The sequence below is a fragment of the Giraffa tippelskirchi genome, chromosome 2 (assembly GCF_054371585.1).
Source record: "Giraffa tippelskirchi isolate mGirTip1 chromosome 2, T2T-mGirTip1v1.2.pri, whole genome shotgun sequence".
Taxonomy (NCBI): domain Eukaryota; kingdom Metazoa; phylum Chordata; class Mammalia; order Artiodactyla; family Giraffidae; genus Giraffa; species Giraffa tippelskirchi.
Genome location: NC_137276.1, coordinates 100,327,649 through 100,347,214, shown reverse-complemented (window position 1 = coordinate 100,347,214; position 19,566 = coordinate 100,327,649). Strand labels below are relative to the sequence as shown.

Here is a 19,566-nt window from a genome sequence, read left to right as displayed (position 1 = left end):
CAGTAGTCAGCAGGGCTCCAGTCAGAACCTCTCATGAAGGGATGGGCCAGTGTAGCTCTTACTGCGCCTCACCACACCCAACCCCACATGGGCCAGGTGACCCTAGACCACCCCCACCCCAAGCCAGCCCACCCAGGACTGCCGGGTCACTTAGTTACTTTTAATGAAATCCACCAGGGAGCTTCTTGACTTGGCCTCTTCCATCTTCCTTGCTTCATCTGTCATGGTATGAGTCCTCTGAAGGCAGCAAAGGTGGTGAATGTTAACAGGTTCCTTACAGCCATCTTTCCCAGGCCCTTGATCCTTCTAGTCTTAGTGGCTCATGGCAGGGTGGTGCTCAGCCACCCTGGAAATGTGTGGAAGGGTGTCCAAAGCACTCATCACATGCATGTCAGTGAGCCCGGAGCTTTGGCCACTGGCCAGAATGCATCCATGCTAGGGCCTCCCAGATATGATTTCGTATCTGTGCATATTATTTCATATCTAACTGTTGGCTGATGCCAACATCTGAATGAACGTCAGCCTTTGTCTGTCTGTCATGGCTACACTTCTTCCTTGTCCTCAGGTTCCAGGAGCTATGGGCCTCTGGGACACTCTGGTCTATAATGACCTCTGTTCCCAGCTCTCTCTTTCAGTCTCCTCTGTGGAGTCCCTTCTTTCTTCTGGGCCCAAAGTTGGATCCTGTCCAAGGCTCTGACCTGGCTCTTAGCCTGCACTTTCTGTGCAAAGCCCCTCAGGGAACTCGCCATCCACTTCTGAACTTGTCAGCTGCAGTCCGAGGCCCAGCTCTGAACCACTAAACAGATGCAAGGCCCCCCAAGCTCAGACACTGTTAGGATCCCCCAGCAGACTCATCACCAGGCGCAGGCACTCCCATTTATTTAGTGCTTCCTCCATGGTGGGCCCCATGCCCAGCATTCTGCACATATTGTCCCATTCCTCACAACCTCCTCCTAAGATAGGTACTCTTATCTCCGGTACTTCAATATTTATTTTTATTTATTTATTTGGCTGTGGCAGGTCTTAGTTGCGGCATGTCGAATCTTAGTTCCTAGACCGGGAATCATTGAGAGCACAGATTCTTAGCCATGGGACCACCAGGGAAGTCTCTATCTCCAGTATTTTAAAGTAGAGGAAACTTAGGAGCAAGAAAACTTGCCTAGGATCTCTCAGCTAGTTTGGAAGTAGCAGAGCTAGATTCAGACTCAGGTTTGTCTGACTCCAGCATCACAATGATGTGCTGCCACGTTTTGAAATTCTTCTTCAAGACAAGTTGAAGCCATCTATCCCTGCCCCTCCCCACTGGTCGGGCCTAGATTTCACACAATCTCACACACCTTATTGCAGAACGTCCAGCTCAGCCTCTGGCTCTAAGCTTTGGCACAAACTTCAGCCGCTCACGGCTAAGTCATTCTGAGCAACCCCTCCAAGGACATCTATACTGCCCTGTCTCAGTTGCCTGGCAGCCATGGCCCTGGTCCTCAGCTGTATCATCTCTACACTGGTCTCATAACATCTCCAGCCTTCATTCCTTCCTGACTCCCCAAACACAACCTCACGTAGTTGTCACCCAAGTGGGCACCAGTCACTTAGAACTTCATGAGATCAGAACAAGTTTCAGATCCTTCGGCCTAATGTCAAGGCCCCCACTCAAGACTTCTCCCCACTGTTTTCTAATCTCATCCTTCTCTGATTTCTTTCTCCAACAGATATGACTGGAAAATACATGCAGGTCAGTCTGCTCAAAGTATGTTCCACTCTCAGCCCAATCTCACACTCTCCACCACTAGGAATTTCTTTTTCACTTATTCCTTTAGGATTAGACATGACCAGCCCTATTAAATGCAAAAGTCAACTGCTCTAGGTCACATATTCAGTTTTTATTGACTCTTAATTCTTTATTTCACTTTAGATAACTCAGAGCTTCCCCAGACTATATTCCCTGGATCCCTCCTAATCCCTGAGATGCTACCATGGTGAGGGAACACTGATGAAATCCCATCTTTGGGAAATTCACAAGCACGCTCACCTCTGAGAAGCCTCTGAGAAGTCCTGCATCATGAAACTTGATTAGATTTCACCCAGAATTAACTTACTGAAACTTCTCAGCTTTATCATCTACCCCTCCATACCTCCTGGTGGCTCAGATGGTAAAGAATCTGACTGCAATGTGGGAGACCCAGGTTCGATCCCTGAGTCAGGAAGATCCCCTGGAGAAGGAAATGGCAAACCACTCCATGATTCTTGCCTGGAAAATTCCATGGACAGAGGAGCCTGGCAGGCTATGGTCCATGGGGTCGCAAAGAGTTGGACATGACTAAATTACTAACACGATACCTCCTTTTAGGAAACTCTTATAATAGGTAGAATTGTGGGTTCTCAGAAGCTTACCTCCATTCCTGTGGGTATTGCTCGAGGAAAGAAAAAGAAGGGGCAAGAGGTGATAACCAAGCAGGCTGAGGAAATGAGCAGGCCCAACCACCAGGCTCCTACCCATCGGGGGTCTCCAGGGCTCAAGTTAACAGATGCTGAAGAGAAAGCACAGGGCACAAGTATTTGCTGGATGAATGTATGATCTCACTTTACTCATCAAGGGAACTAGCACCTTGGTCAAGACAACATCCTCTCTCTCTTCCCAGAGAACAGAGGCCTGTGGGAGGATCAGCGAGGTTAACCTTGCCCTGAAAGCACCATTTCATTCAGTTCAGTTTGGTCACTCAATCATGTCTGATGCTTTGTGACCCCATGAACCGCAGCACGCCAGGCCTCCCTGTCCATCACCAACTCCCGGAGTCAACCCAAACCCATGTCCATTGAGTTGGTGATGCCATCCAACCATCTCATCCTCTGCCATCCCTTTCTCCTCCTGCCCTCAATCCTTCCCAGCATCAGGGTCTTTTCTAATGAGTCAGCTCTTCGCATCACGTGGCCAAAGTATTGGAGTTTCAGCTTCAACATCAGTCCTTCCAATGAATACCCAGGACTAATCTCCTTTAGGCTGGACTGGTTGGATCTCCTTGCAGTCCAAGGGACTCTCAAGAGTCTTCTCCAACACCACAGTTCAAAAGCATCAATTCTTCTGAGCTCAGCTTTCTTTATAGTCCAACTCTCACATCCATACATGACTGCTGGAAAAACCATAGCCTTGACTAGATGGACCTTTGTTGGCAAAGTAATGTCTCTGCTTTTTAATATGCTGTCTAGGTTGGTCATAACTTTCCTTCCAAGGAGTAAGAGTCTTTTAATTTCATGGTTGCAGTCACCATCTGCAGTGATTTTGGAGCCCAGAAAAATAAAGTCAGCCACTGTTTCCACTGTTGCCCCATCTATTTGCTATAAAGTGATGGGACCGGATGCCATGATCTTAGTTTTTTGAACGTTGAGCTTTAAGCCAACTTTTTCACTCTCCTCTTTCACTTTCATCAAGAGGCTCTTTAGTTCTTCTTCACTTTCTGCCATAAGGGTAGTGTCATCTGCATATCTGAGGTTATTGATATTTCTCCCGGCAATCTTTGATTCCAGCTTGTGCTTCCTCCAGCCCAGCATTTCTCATGATGTACTCTGCATATAAGTGAAATAAGCAGGGTGACAATATACAGCCTTGACGTATTGCTTTTCCTATTTGGAACCAGTCTGTTGTTTCATGTCCAGTTCTAACTGTTGCTTCCTGACCTGCATATAGGTTTCTCAAGAGACAGGTCAGGTGGTCTGGTATTCCCATCTCTTTCAGAATTTCCCACAGTGTATTGTGATCCACACAGTCAAAAGCTTTGGCATAGTCAATAAAGCAGAAATAGATGTTTTTCTGGAACTCTCTTGCTTTTTCGATGATCCAGAGGATGTTGGCAATTTGATCTCTGGTTCCTCTGCCTTTTCTAAATCCAGCTTGAACATCCGGAAGTTCACGGTTCATGTATTGCTGAAGCCTGGCTTGGAGAATTTTGAGCATTACTTTACTAGCATGTGAGATGAGGGCAACTGTGCGGTAGTTCGAGCATTCTTTGGCATTGTCTTTCTTTGGGATTGGAATGAAAACTGATCTTTTCCAGTCCTGTGGCCTCTGCTGAGTTTTCCATATCTGCTGGCATATTGAGTGCAGCACTTTCACAGCGTCATCTTTCAGGATTTGAAATAGCTCAACTGGAATTCCATCACCTCCACTAGCTCTGTTTGTAGTGATGCTTCCTAAGGCCCACTTGACTTCACATTCCAGGATGTCTGGCTCTAGGTGAATGATCACCCCATTGTGATTATCTGGGTCATGATGATCTTTTTTTGTACAGTTCTTCTGTGTATTCTTGCCACCTGTTCTTAATATCTTCTGCTTCTGTTAGGTCCCTACCATTTCTGTCCTTTATTGAGCCCATCTTTGTATGAAATGTTCCCTTAGTATCTCTAATTTTCTTGAAGAGATCTCTAGTCTTTCCCATTCTATTGTTTTCCTCTATTTCTTTGCATTGATCACTGAGGAAGGCTTTCTTACCTCTCCTTGCTATTCTTTGGAACTCTGCATTCAAATGGGTATATTTTTCCTTTTCTCCTTTGCTTTTCACTTCTCTTCTTTTCCCAGCTGTTTGTAAGACCTCCTCAGACAGCCATTTTGCTTTTTTGCATTTCTTTTTCTTGGGGATGGTCTTGATTCCTGTCTCCTGTACAATGTCACAAACCTCCATCCATAGTTCATCAGGCACTCTGTCTATTAGATCTAGTCCTTTAAATCTATCTCTCACTTCCACTGTATAGTCATAAGGGATTTGATTTAGGTCATTGGCTAGTTTCAAACCTATGTATTCGTGGTTTCCAAACCTGCACTCTTAATAACTGAATGCTCTGCCTCCCACTTTTGTTAACCCCTAAAAAAGGAGGCCTCGCAATCCTTAGAAACTCAAAAAACCACCATGAACAGAGTAGGCTCTTGAGTAAGGAGATGCTTTCTCCTGTGCAGTCTCCCATCCACGTCCAAGGGTCTGCTGTTGTGTTTCTCTTTGTAAGTAAAGAAACTACATGGGCATTCAGGGAGGAAGAAGAGGGAGAACACTGTCCTGGGCACTGTCCCTGGTGGACTGGGAGCTCAGGTGCTAGCCTCTTTGGGTAATGAAGAGCTAGGACCCAGCTCAGGAAGTGCCAGGGAAGGGCAAGCATGGCTTGACCCTGAGCATACAGCTCCTCCAGCTTTGCCCTTTGATTTGAAGTACAGGTGGATGACACTGAGCAGATGACATTGTGGCCTGACAGTCCCAAGGTCAGGAGCCTGTGGTGTCTGGCAGCATGATTGCCCACATTCTTTGTGAGACAAGCAGGCTCTAATCTGAATGCTGGGCACTAGGCTGGGGATGTTATTTCTGAGGGTCTGGCAGACCTGCCTTCCAGCCACATCAGGCCTGCAGGAATTTACATACCACCCACACACTCCCCATGCATCCTCCGTCTTGACTTTGTCTAGATGGTTTCCTCCACCTGGGAAGGCCTCTGCCACCACCAGCTGTGGAATTTCCACCCACATGGGATGCAGACATGCATCATCTTCCTGGGAGGCCCTCCCTCATCACCTCATGCAGAAGTGCTTTTCTGGTCTTGGAACTGCCAAAGCACTTTGCCTGTCCCTCTGTTACTGTGCTGGCCCTTTCTGCCTTGTGGGAGGCTGGGGGGTGTTGGGCAGCCTTACAACAGCCATATGCCCTTGTAGGATCCATCCTGGGGTCAGCTCCCTGAATGGTTAACTCAGTACATGTACTCTTGTCTATGGATTGTATTTTCTCATCCTGCGATACAGAGAGGCTTAATCCATATCATTTTGTTAGTAGCTCACTTCCGTCAACCTCAATATGTATCAGCCATTTTGAAACATCACAGCCACTTTATTTCACTATCATTAGCCCCATTTTACAGACGAGGAACTGAGGCATAGGAAGATGAAGATTTGTGCCCAAGATCATTCAGCCAGTAGAGGTGGAACCAGGATTAGACACAGGTTCCCTACTACCTGTGTCCACATGGTTAAACTCTGTTATAGTCTTCTGGTGGGAGTCATAATCCATGTGTATATTTCACATACTGCTTCTTCCTTTCCCTTAAAGAAATCTTCTCAAAAATTTTTAAACAATCAAAACCATCTTATAATCAAAGAATTATAGTTATTTTTAACACCACGACCTCAAAAGGCAGCTGTGATGGTAGCACCTGAGGCCCTGCCCAGGTCTCAAGGTTTCCCACTGCAGAAAGTATGTTTTCTTCAGCAGCAACCCCCGCTGCATCATTCAGCCTGGGCCTGGAGAGAGCAGGCACATGCTATCTGCTCTCCACTATCTGAGGCCAGCTGACGACTGCAGGTGGGAAGGAGGGAATGGGGGGCGAGGGAGCCATAAGCATTTAAAGTTCAGCTTCATCCTTGCTCTGACTGGCTGGGGGCAGCGGTCCTGGCACACACTCACCTGTGTCCACCCTGCCATAGTCTACAAAGATCTGCAGCATGACTGAGCCCAGCAGGTACCCGAAAGCTGGTCCAAACACAGCGATGGCAAACAGGATGGCTGGAGACGGGAGAGAGAAAGGATGCTGAGGGGGCTGAGAGGACTGATGGTGGCACCCAGGCTCTTTCCCTCACTCAGGGGTTCCCGAGACATTCCCCAGTCTGTCCTCTGGCCCTGACAAGTCCACACCTGTGGCATTTCCCACAGACAAACCCAGAGCCACTCGAGACTCTGGAATGTACGGAACCCAAGCTGCTTCTCCTCTGGCTAGATGCCAGAGCGATCTGCTTGCTGGGAGAGAAGTGGCCTCCTGGGCATTTACAGATGAAGGCCCAGGTATGGGCTGGGGGCAAGGCTCCTTGCAGGTGTGATGTGACAGCAGTGGTGGGAACTTGTGGACCACAGAGCCTCAGGATGTGGCCTGTCTGGTCTGGGCCCTGAGGATGCTCAATGTGGCTTGTTCTAAGGGAAGAATTTGGTCATCTGCTATCTGTTTTGCATATTTCTCTATGAGGCCAACTTGTTCTATGGATGGCTCAGAAGACATATGTGCTGGCCAGTGCCTGGTCTGGAGAGCAGCGGTACTGCTCTTGACCAGTATCTTGACCAGGTACTTGACCACGTACTGCTGGTCAAGGAGCTGCCCTGTTCCTGGCCCGGGACCAAGGGGTCATGCAGATCCCTTCGGGGACTCCCATGGCTCCAGTGCACAGAGACTGTGGGCCCCGTCCCACTGGTGAGAAGTTGGGGCCTGGGCTGCGACTCAAACAAGGTGCATCAGGTCCCCAAACCTCTGTATGCCTTGGCTGTGCCACGTGAGGACCCGCCCCCACCCCAAGCCCTCTTCAAGCCCAACTCACAGATGTACAGGGGAGAGTTGTTGGGCTCCGAGAAGTCGTCCACGTAGGAGATCCCAAATGGCTGGATGGGCACCGTGCCGATGCCTGCCAGGAGCTGGGCCATCACCATCAGGCCCCACATGCTGCTGGTCTCCTTCCGAGAGTCCTGCGGGCTGCTGTGGCACTTGCTGGGGGGCAGGCCCTGCCAGGATTTCTGACAGAGCTCGGTCTGGTGGTGGCTGCTGTTCCCTGCAGTGAGAGAGCATGCCCCCATCACCCCTACCCTGGTGTCCTGCCGCAGCCTCTAAAGCCAGCCTTTCTCCCAGGCCTTCTTGGAGTGGCTCTAGAAACAAAGGTGAGAGGAGGGGAGACACAGGCTCCCTGCTCTAAGGGGACCTAGCCCTCATCGGGTGGGAGAGGCATCTTCCTCTTCTGGGGGGCCATTCTTTCTCCTCTCTGGGTACTGGCAAGGGTTTGGGGTTAGTAACACGAAACTTCTGTCCTGGAGGCAAGGCCACCCAGTGGGGAAACGGGGAGCCAAGATCAACATCCAGGCTTGTGGGCCTTCAGCGCCGCTGTGGGCAGCCTCAGGCTTCAGGCCCCCAAGGTGTGTTTTCTCTTTAGCAGGACAGAAGTCATTCTGTCCCCCAGAAGACACCTCCAGCCTGGAAGGCTCCTGGGGGTCATGACTCCCAGAATCCTCTCTCTTGGTTAAGCCACACACTGGGGCACACTAGGGAGCCCTACTGCCAAAGGCCTTGAACGTGTTACCCAGTCTGGCCAAGGATCAAAAATTTGGTATGCTAAAGGGATTTTGACACCCTCTGGTTCAAACCTCCTGTTACAGATAGGGGGTGAGGCTGCACCCACAAAAGGAGCCAGGCTGCACCTAGTGTGAGGGCCCCAGAGGCCCCAGTGTGGACTGTGGGCACCAGTGCCCATGGCTTTGGGGACCTGGCCAGGCTGGCCTTCTGTTCCCATACTGCTGTTTCCAATTTGGCCCACACTAAACAGACAGCACTGCCAGCTCTCCAAGGCCTTGAGGGCTCCTTTCCATGAGATGCTTTCTTTCCCAGCCTTGAAGAGGCCAATGGAAACCACTAACATCCCTGATCCTGCTCCGTGGGGTTCAGTTTCACATTTGTGGTCCTTTCAGAGAGGACAGAGCTCTGAGCTAGGTGGACCTCAGAGTCCCGTGGAGAGGAAACATGAGGGCTGTGGACAAGATCTGTCCATCATCCTCAACTCTGGCTGCTCTGGGTGGTGGGGCTGGGGAGGGGTCTGCCCTCCTCATCTCATCGTCCCCTCTGCTTCACCAGACACACATGCTTCATCCAGCCAGGCCTCCCCATCTCCCTTCCTCTTCACTGGTGTTTGTGTTGAACACTTGTGAAAACTGCTGGCCTGGGGGCTCCCTCATCAATCAGGGAGGCCTGTCTCGGTAAAAGCAAAGGGGGCCCAGATGTCATGTGGTCAAGGTCAGTAGCTGCTGCAAGGAAGCTCTGTGCACCCAGGCCAGCGCCCAGCTGCAGACTTTGGTTAGTGTCCCTCCGCCCCACCTATTATCCCACCTTTCAGGGCAGGGTATGGGGTTCGGATGGGGATGTAGCTTTGCTGACATGGGAAGGAAGCTATAACATCTTGTAGATTCAAAAAATACCTAGTAGTTTGGAGAAGAATATGATCCCTAATTTATAAAACTTACGTGATCTGATTGAATACGCATAGAAAAACTGGAAGACCATGGCTGTCCCAGGGTGATGGGATTGTGGCATCTTTGCATGTGTGTGTGTTTGCCTTCATGTACTTTCTAATTTTTCTATAAGGAACACATGATGCTTTTGAAATAAAGCAACAGTAAAAACTTTTAAAATTAAAAATATTTTGCATAAAAAATATATAGCCAAAATTTAACAATCGTTCCCACTTCTTATTTCTTGGTTCCAGAGCTATTGCCCTGGGCCTGCAGAAGTATGCATCACACCAGGGCCAAGTTTCTCTGACACCTATCTTCCCTGACGCCTCTCCTTGGCGGAGTGCTGGGCTTTTCTCCGACTTACATGCTCTACTGTAGAGACTCAAATTCCAGCGCCAGAATTTTTAAACTTCCATTTACTGCACAAGCAGACACTGCCAAGGCTGTGACGTACTTTGTGTCCTGCTTAGAGGTTACTGGCCCATCTAAGTGACTGCTTTGGGGCAGAACTGGCATTTGAACCCATATGTGCCTGATTCAAAGTCCTTAATGAAATCAAGTCTGAAATGGCAGCTCTGAAAAGATCCAACACAGGTTTTGCAGGGATGGGAGGGGCAGGTCTGGGGTGATTCCTCTGCTCCTCCCTAGTTACATTCAAGCACATGAGCCCTCTGATCTCTGTAGGTGGCTGGGAACCTCCTCCAAGATAGAGGTATCCTGGGAAGGGCTGGCTGCTGGGAGATCTGCTGAAATCCGAGACAAAGAGACAAAACGTGCAGAGTACAAAGAGGGAAGAAATAGGTTTTGGTGAAATTAGCCAAATGCAGAAAGACAAATACTGTATGATCTCATCTATACATGGGATCTAAACTAGTCAAATGCATAGAAGAAGAGAGGAGAATAGTGGTGGCCAGGGACTGGGGGAAGGGGAAATGAGGAGGTGATGGTGAAGCGTATGAAGTTTCAATTCTGTCAGAGAAGTTCTAGAGACCTGCTAGACGGCATAGTGCCTGCAGATAACAATACCACACTGTAGACTCAACATTTACTTACAGGGTAGATCTTAAGTGTTCTTAACACACACACACAATAATAATAATTATATTTATAGGAAACTTGGGGACATGATGGATATGCTTTGACGGTGGTGACAGTTTCATGAGTGTATACTTAAACTCATTAAATTTTATATGTTAATATGTGCAGCATTTTACATGTCAATCATATCTCGATAAAGGCATTTTTTTTAAAAAAGAAAAATTGGTTTTAGCCCTAGGTAGCTGTGTGATCGGAAAAGGCAATGGCACCCCACTCCAGTACTCTTGCCTGGAAAATCCCATGGACGGAGGAGCCTGGTAGGCTACAGTCCATGGGGTCGCTAAGAGTCGGACACGACTGAGCGACTTCACTTTCACTTTTCCCTTTCATGCACTGGAGAAGGAAATGGCAACCCACTCCAGTGTTCTTGCCTGGAGAATCCCAGGGACGGTGGAGCCTGGTGGGCTGCCGTCTGTGGGGTCGCACAGAGTCGGACACGACTGAAGCGACTTAGCAGCAGCAGCAGCAGCAGCTGTGTGATCTTAAGCAAGTTTCTGACCCTCTCTGAGTTTCAATTTCCCTTTAGGCAGAGACCATAATGTGGCTAGATAGGGAGAGCTCCTTCTAAAGGGCTAGAAGGCAATAGTCCCAGAAGGGAGCAGGCATGAAAAGTCAGACCTGCTGGCCAGTCAGCATGGCTGACGGCTGTGCCGGCCCCCTTGTAGGAAGGCTGGTGTGACCCAGCGGTGCTGCAAGGCCTGACTCTCACTTTAGTCTGGAAGCACAAAACTGTGAAATGTTTCTGCTGAGAAGGAGGAAAACCCTTCAGTGTGCTCAGGAACCCTGTCACCAACACTGCTCCATGTCCAGCACTCAGAACCAGAGGTGTGGTGTTGGCAGACTCATGCCCACCCCCAGGAGGAGGCCCAGATGGCCATGGGCAGGCAAGACCCTTAGATGTTGGAATGGCTGGATTGGGGGCCTGGGATCTGGGTCCTAGTCCTGAATCTGACTCCCTATATCTGTGCCCTTGACTTTGAAAGACCTCAGAGGATTCCAGGGAAGGGGCCACGCACTGCAGAGGGTGGGTGGTTGCTGGTAAGCTCACAGCTCACTCGGGGCCCTCAGTGTGACAGCCACTGGGACACCCTAGCTGATGAGCACTTACACACAGTGGACTGTGCTAGTCTTTAGAAAAAGCCCCCATTACCCTTCTCAAGACCATTTGGATAGGTTCAGGAATGAGGCCAGAGCAGGCCGCCTGACCTGGGCCACCGTCTAACCCAACTGGCCAGGTGCAGCTGTGTGGTCACTCAGTCGGCCCACACGCCCTGCTCACCTCCCTCTGCCAGTTTTAAGCTGATTGCATGTCTAAAGGACTGATAATAAAAAAGCTGCTGCCAAGTTCTCAAATGAACATTTGTTCTCAGAAGATTCAAACGAATTTCAAGTAGATTTTGTACGAGGAAATGAGCAAAGTTTGGAGTTCCCTAAAACCATGGACTGTTGTCACTTGCAAATGTGCTTGGCTAAGCTGCCTGTTACTGTCTAGGTATGACAGCAGCTCCCTCTCAATGTTGTCTTATCAGCTATGCGGTGGCAGGATCAGGCCTCCCTTCTGTGCCGGGTGGCAAATGACCACACTGGGAAAGAGGTGCAAAGCATCGCCGCCTGCTCCCAGTGCAACCACTGAAGGACCACACCCAGGCCTGTCAGCTTCAGTGGACGATGCCTACCTCACTATTGGTTGTTCTCGAGAGTGACTGGGGGCAGGCCCTCTGCTGGGGTGACCGAGACAAGCCCAGGAGCTGCCATTCCAAAGCCTCTGACTGCTGTGGGACACTCATCATCAAAGAAGCAACCACAGTGTTGTCAAAATATTGGTCAAATAAAAACCCCATTGAAATACCACTTGCCACCCTTCAAAACACAGAAAACAAATGCTGGGCATTGCTGGTAAGAATGTAAAATAGTGCAGTCACTGTGGAAAACAGTATAGTTCTTCAAAAAGTTAAAAATAGAACTACCATATTATCCAGCATGTACATTTATGGGTATTTGCCCAAAAGAAATCAAAGCTGGGACTTGAACAGATATTTGTATACCAGTGTTCATAGCAAGATTATCCACACTAGCCAAAAGGGGGAGTTGATGCAAATGTCCATCAACGGATGAATGGATAAACATAATATGATACACACATACAATGGAATAATACTGAGCCTTATACACATACTCCATTACAAAATGAATGAACCTTGGAGATTATGCTCACTGAAATAAGCCTGAGACAAAAGTACAAATATTGCATGATTCCATTTACATGAGGACCCTAGAATAGATAAATTCATAGAGACAGAAAGCAGAATGGTGGTTTCCAGGCAGGGGCTGGGAGGAGGAGGAGGAGGGAGTTAGTGTTTAAGGAGTACAGTTTCCATTGGGACAGATGCAAACGTTCTAGAGATGGATGGTAAGAATGGTTGTACAATAGCATAAAAGTGTTTAATGCCCTGAAATGGACACATTAAAATGGCAAATTTTATGTTATGTATAGTTTACCACAATAAAAAAATACAGCCTGGTATCTGCTGAGTTGGGCTCCCAGGTAGCACTAGCAGTAAAGAACCCACCTGCCAATGCAAGAGATGTAAGAGATGTGGGTTTGATCCCTGGGTCGGGAATATTCCCTGGAGGAGGGCACAGCAACCCACTCCAGTATTCTTTCCTGGAGAATCCCAGGGACAGAGGAGCCTGGTGGGCTACAGTCCATGGGATCACAAAGAGTCAGACATGACTGAGGCGACTAGCATGCACACACACATCCACTGAGTTGGAAAGGAAAGTGTACCAGGGAGCATGTGGGGGAGCCAAACCCAGTCTTGCTGGGGAGAGGGTTTGGAAAGGATTCCTGGAGGACATGGGCTCTGCACTGAGAAGACTCAATAGAAAGAGACAGAAGGGAAGGGCGCAGAGGTTTAGTGGGGTCAGTGTGCAAACACCACTACGGTGAGGCCTGGCCAGCCCTGCAGGGCTGCTGTGTCCCATGAAGGGCCTGGATTACATCCTAATGAGAACCCAGAGGGTCATGATCATGAAAGGGAGATTAACCAGTGTTCAAGACCCATGTGTAAAGAGCAGAATCGACCCAGCCAAGAGCTACTTGGATGGTAAAACAGGCGAGGCTGCGTGCTACATGAGAGGCAGGCAGGGGTTGCTGGTCCAATCCACGGCTGTGAGCACAGGATTGCTCAGCCCAGGGTGGGTGTGCAGCAGATACACAAGGCCAGGCTGGTTGTATGGGAGCCTGAGAAACAAAGCGCTGGAGAATCAGTGCTTCTTTTAAGAGTTCTTTTTCTTAATTTTGCTGATTCTTATTATTTGACTAAAGTCACGTTTATTAGAACATTGTTGCTGGCAAAATCATTTTTCTGTGAGCCATTTAACAGTGATCAAAGCTCATAAAAATGTTGACTGGCTTATTAAGCCTTTACATAGCATGTTGCACTGTGCACCAAGGCCACAAAATTCCTCATGAAATTTCACTTAATAAAGTGTCCAGGAGGCAAAATTCTCTGGGGATCTTTTAACTGTTTTACATTAACTTTTAGAATGTTAGATTACCTGTCAGAAACTGCCTTTATTAAACATGTGCATTTTCAAAAATAATCAACTGGCCCCAGTTAAATCCAAGTCTACTAAGTTTCTCTTTGACTATTCTGCACTCAAAATTGATTCAAGGTCTCCCAACCAACTTTCTTTTCCTTATGCCAGCCCTAAATGGGGCCACCCCACCCTGACCAGGCTCTGATACAGGTGAAAGGGAGTAAGATGTTCCTCCACCTGGGAGCACCGCCCTCAGGAAGGGAAGTGGCAGCTGCCCATCCTGGTGGCAGGGTGCTCTGGATCCAGGTAGAGCAGGGTGTGGTGGTGGGTGAGACCACTGTTTCCTGGCTTATTGTGGAGAAGGTGTTTGCATCAGAGGCAGAATGTGGGCCTCCCAAGAACCCATGCCTGGGCCTCCCTGCAGTGGGCAGCCATGGCCAGCTCACTCTGGTGAGGACAGTCTTCTAGAAGTTAGAACATTAGGCTCTTCTCTTAAAAAGAAGACAGTGATGGAGTGAAAAAACCTTGTATCAGGACCCTTTGGCAGAACTGGGGAGCTCAACTTTCTGCAGCCCATCCCCTCCTCCTCCCTGGAGCGGATTCAGGAGCTCAGCCCATGTGAAGAAGAAAGAGCAGCCTCTCTCCTTTTCTCAGGCACGCCAGCAAAGGCCGGGCACCCAGTCCTCTCCACTGACTCACAGAACCTCACTACCCTCCTCCTCCTCCGAACTGCCACCGTCAGATCCTGTGATAAGGTCAGAGAAAAGCCTGCCAATTCCAGCCACAGTCTCAGGGGCTGCCTGCCTCTGCCCTGAGGGGCCTGGGAAAGGGAAGGAGGGAGGTGTGTTCATTAGCTGACTGTCAGTCTGTTTCCCATCTTCCCTGAGGCCCACTTCTGGAAGGCTCAAGCTTATCAGAGCACATTCTTCTTCCCACAAGACGCCAGAGATCTAGCTGTGCCAGTTATCACAGGGCTGCGAGATGCTAACTAGAAAGAGACCGGGACCTCTCCCCTCCTTCAGCTACCCCCGTACCAGCCCAGCTGCACACCAGTCAACCCTTTGACTCATCCCACAATTTACATACACAGAATTTCAGCTCTAATTTCTGAACATCTCCTCCAGTTTGGAAAGAGGGGATATGGTAGCAGGAAGGGCTACCTCTCTGGAGCAGGACCCACAGAGATGGGCAGATCTGGGCAGACCAAGGTCTGGCCTCTTCACTGTTCAAGGACACACTGTCCAGGTGTGGTAGTAGGCTATCAAGGGTCTAAATAAGGGTCTCTGCACAAAAATCCAGCACTGGGGCTATGAGAGGATGCTAGAAGGGTTGAGCAACACAAGAAGGCTGTGGCAGGAATGGGCTTTCCTTTGACTAATCTTTCTTGTCATTCTAGTAGAGGAAAGAGAGAGTTCTGCCAGGAAACAGGAGGGCAGCACCTTGAGAGCCACCCATTACCTCCCCACTCATAAGCGGGCACTGCTGGTGAGCGAGTAGGGCCAAAGGAGGAGGAGGTTAGCAAGACCTCAGAAGCAGCCCATAACAGTACAACAGGGAGAGGCAGTGGTGCTTCCAGAGAGTTTCCTGGAAGCACACCCAATGTGCCAAGCCTCGCTGGGCGATCAGCAAACTCCTGGAACCTCATTCAGAATGTTCCACTCTGAAAGACCTATTTCTTCATCCTCCTAAATTTGGCTATGCAACAGTTCTTCCTGAAACTCTGGCAACACCCACCAGTAGGCCAGGATCAGACCATCCTGAACTCATGATGGAGATCTCCAAGTCATTTACAAAGTGACCTGTTTGAAGTGGTTGGGTTCCTTGTCAATCCATCATGCCCCTGTGACAACATGTGTTCTCTTCCAACTAGACTAAGCCTCCCCTTAGACAACAATTCCTATGGGCATGTGCCTTCTGACTTTCATTTTGGGAATCTAAGGGAACACATTCTTCTGCACCAGCAGAAATGAACAGAGTTGAGGTTGACAGCCAGAGTCACATGCTTGAGCAGTGCAAGGAATCATATTTTGAAATCAGACAGACCAGGTTCAAATGGGAATTCTCAGAACCTTATTTAGTCTCTTTATCTCTGAAACAGATATAGATATTAACATCGACTTTGTAATAGTCTTATTCAGATTAAAATTAATAACAGTAACAAAACCTGGGATATAGTGATTACACAATAACATCAATTTTCATTCAAAGTTTCAAGCCAGAAACTTTGAGCAATTTAGACAGATGAGAGAGATGGCAGAACCCTTGAGACAGTCATTGTTGCCCAGGTTTTTAAGACTTGAGAACTGGGTCCAGAAACTAGAAACAAGTAAGATCAGTGCTGGTCACTAGAAATGAATGGATATAATAAAGGAGTTGAGGGCAAGTGGGTTGCTTGCAAGGACTCAACATCCATGCAGGAAAAGAGTAAGCTTAGGTGAATGGAAGAAGAGGGTTCCTTTGATCTGTTCTCAAGACTTGAGTTTCCAAGGCTGAGACTGAGGCTGGACACACTTTCCCACACAGCTTTCTAGTACTAAAGGGGCCGTGGGGAAATGCCTACTTGGACTGAGAAGGCCATATGACCGGTGAGGTCAGGGTGAGAGGGCAAGTCCACTATGTACAGTGTGATGCTGCTGACAAGGGGCTTGCCTCCAGCCTGTCACTCCTGCCCCTGCACAGCCACCTGCTCCTGAGGAACATGCCATCAGACCAAGGAAAGAGGAATTGCCTGGCTCATCTTGTCATCAAAACTGTTTCTTAGTGGATAGGAAGGAAAGAAGACACACCTGAAGGAACAGGAGGGAGGCTCAGAGCCATTTAATTTTAGTATTCAGAGAGAATGCGCACTTAATTTGCACGCTCCCAATTGGGAGTGAAGCAGAATTTATTGTTCACAGATTTATTAACAGGCTGATGAGGAGCAATTTGAAGGGGAAAAATGGGATTAGCTGAGCCAACATGAGTTCATCAAGAGCCAGCCATGCCAAACCAACCTCCTTTCCTTTGTTAATGGGGCTCCCAGACCGGCAGGAAGCCGTAACATGGTGTTACTTGACTGGAGGAAGCCTTTTGACAAAGCCAGTCATGATATCCTGACTGGTATCCAGACCAGATGCAGACGCGTGGCTGAGCGTCCTCTGGGGAGCACAGCTCAGAGTGTGCCCGGCACAGGTGCAGACGGGCCAGGGTGACCTGGAAGACAGTGGCCCTTGGGTCCACCATGCAACTCAGCCCTGGGCACGGCTGAGAACAGCTGACAGATTTGTGAATGATGTGAATGGCCTGAGGCTGGTATCAATGGTTAATAAGACAGTCCAAGGGTTGAAAATTCAAAATTAAGACCCAAGGTTATGAGGAGGGGCTCCAGCCAAAGGGACTGAATCTAAGGGAGTCCATGGGGGCTGCTGTACCAAAGGGTCACAGCCTGGGCAGCTTACAAACAGCAGAATGGTTTCTCACAGTTCTGGAGGCTTTCCAGGCAAGAGTACTGGAGTGGGTTGCCATTGCCTTCTCCGTTCTGGAGGCAGGAAGACCAAAATCAGGGTGCCAGCATGCTGGGGTTCTGCTGGGAGCTGGACTGCTGACTTCCTGTTGCATCCTCACGGGGCTGAAAGAGCCAGCCAGCTCTCTAGCCTCTTCCACAGAGGCACGGACCCCACGAGCGGGCTCCACCTCCATGAGCTCCCTGTCTCCAAATACCTGACTGCTCTTTGCTGCTTCCCCCTCAGGATCTCTGAGCCTTACTCATATCACCAAGCTCTGGGTCCTGCAAAGTCCTTTTGTTCCCTTAGAGAAAGAGAAGAAGCTCCTCCCTGTGTCCCTTGGCCGGGGGGGGGGGGGGGGTGTCCTCAGAGGCAGCACCAATGGTTTCTTCAAACCATAGTGTTTTGCAGGACAGGGGCTGGCACCCTGCTTCTGTGGGGCCATCCCCCTGACAGTTTTCCTGGGGTGACCACAGCCTCTGGAATAGTAACCAGTCTTCCTTTCCAGTCTGAGTGTGGACTCTCCTCAGGAAACCCACCTCCCTGCCTTGGGTGGGCTCAAGACACACAGTCCACAACGGGTCCCCGAGATGCCCTCTTCCCAGAGGAGCCAGGACGCAGGGTGCAGCCTGGCTCATAGGCGTCCCTCCCCTCCCCTCCAGACCCGAGCAGGCCTACACCCCCAGCCTCATTCCTGAGCAAGGGAAGTGATGAACAAGCCTCCAGGGGAGGCAAGTGACGCTCAGGTCTCTACTGGGCCCTGCACTGGAGACCCAGAAGAACAAGGGTTGTGACTCTTCCACACAACATAGGCAAGCACTCTCTGGTCAGCTGCTGGGGCTATGTCTCAGAAAGACCCATTCTCTGTGGCCCCAGCTCCTTTCCTGGCCATCCCCTGACAGGCAACACAGCAGCCTGGGGTTTTCTGTCATTTCTCCACAAGCATTTCTCTTCCTTCCTATACTGTATGTTGAAAATGTGTTCCACATCAAGTCTCATTAGCTTAGTTGTACTCATCTGTTCGGGAATATTTTCCTCTCAGTTGACTTAATAACACTCATGTGTTTTGTGACTTCCCCCCTTTTCTCATGTTGTTTTCTCTTCCTTTTCAGGTTAAATAGATCCAAGTGGCCAGGCTGTACAACCATACACCCACTCACCCCTGGCAAAACACACACTGACATTTATGTAAGTGTACGACCCCAACCCCTGCCAGGCTGCTCCCCCACGTCCATCCCTGTGTGCATACTCACGAGACCTCCACCCTCTCCACACCTCTGGGACACACCCACATCCCCCACACACATATACGCATGCGCTTCTTCCCTCATGCACTCACCTCCTCCACTTACAGCCACCTCACTACCACAGAGAAAGGCCTCCCTCACACACACTCCCATACACCCCCAGAACACACTCCTTCCCCACCACGTCCCTCTCACACCATGGCCAGATGCTGCCCCTTGAACAGCTCTGAGCTCAGGGTCCCTGAGAAGTTCCCTCAGGGCAAGGACCCTGCATGGCTCTGGGGTTCATTGCCATGGGTTCTGCTCTGGGGCCGAGCGTCCTCCAGTGAAGAAGGGACTCAGTCACTCAGGGGCCTGAGGCTCCTGTCCCCAGGCCTTCCCACCACCCTCCTGGCACTTTTGATGAACAAGCGTGGGTGAGGGGCTGGCAACTTCACAAATAGAGGACTAGAAAGCGACTCTTCCTTTTCTTTTCTTGACCGCTCCAAAAATATCTTCGACTCCCCTGACCCCACTGTTCCCACAGGAAACCCCCTCCTGTGTGCATCTATTGTCTTTGAGGAGCTGACTTCCCTCTGGCCTTGGCTCAAGACCTCTCCCAGGTTACACCTACTCCTCCCAGACACTGGTTTCCGAAGACCCTTCTTCTGTCTCCCGGGGGAAATGGTCTCCTGTTGGCCTGTCTCCCACCTATACCGACTTCTCCACGCATTCCAGAAGTGGTCTTAGAGGCTTTGGCTGGGTGGCTAGTCTTTTCTCTAAAGGCGCCAGGCATATTTCCGGACCCCACTGACATTTAGAAAATCTAAACATTCAGAAACGTCTGCATGGCCTTTTTAGAATTAGCAATTAGTTGTTAAAGATCTCTGTGCTTCCCACAATGGCTCCATCTCTAATTTGTTTTTCCTAAAACACTTTTCACTTCCCATGTCCATTTCTGGAGCAGCTCTGCTCCAAAGGGAAAGAATCAGCAGGCAACACATGATAACAGGTCCAGGGGTCACTGCTGATGAGTAAGAGATTTCAAATACCACATCAAGGGCTGGCAAAGAGAAACGCGCTGAACAGCTACTGTGGGCCAAGCACTTTACCTACACAATTTAATTTTAATTTTTGCCCTTAGAACATGCTGAAAAGTGGAGAAATTATTGTTCCTACTTTACAGATTAAGAAACTGAGGCTCAGAAAGGT

At 49.3% G+C, this 19,566-nt stretch overlaps 1 protein-coding gene across 3 annotated transcripts in view; it reads right to left on the bottom strand.

The window, feature by feature from the left end:
- SLCO2A1 (solute carrier organic anion transporter family member 2A1) overlaps nucleotides 1-19,566 on the bottom strand; it is an 85,820-nt gene that overhangs the window by 16,085 nt on the left and 50,169 nt on the right. For all 3 annotated transcript variants that reach the window (XM_081574145.1, XM_081574147.1, XM_081574146.1), the window contains 4 exons: nucleotides 7,331-7,558; nucleotides 6,432-6,530; nucleotides 2,392-2,528; nucleotides 159-237 (listed from right to left, as the gene is read on the bottom strand). In XM_081574145.1, coding sequence (XP_081430271.1) covers nucleotides 159-237; nucleotides 2,392-2,528; nucleotides 6,432-6,530; nucleotides 7,331-7,558 — 543 coding nt within the window. The remainder of the gene's footprint in view (nucleotides 1-158; nucleotides 238-2,391; nucleotides 2,529-6,431; nucleotides 6,531-7,330; nucleotides 7,559-19,566) is intronic.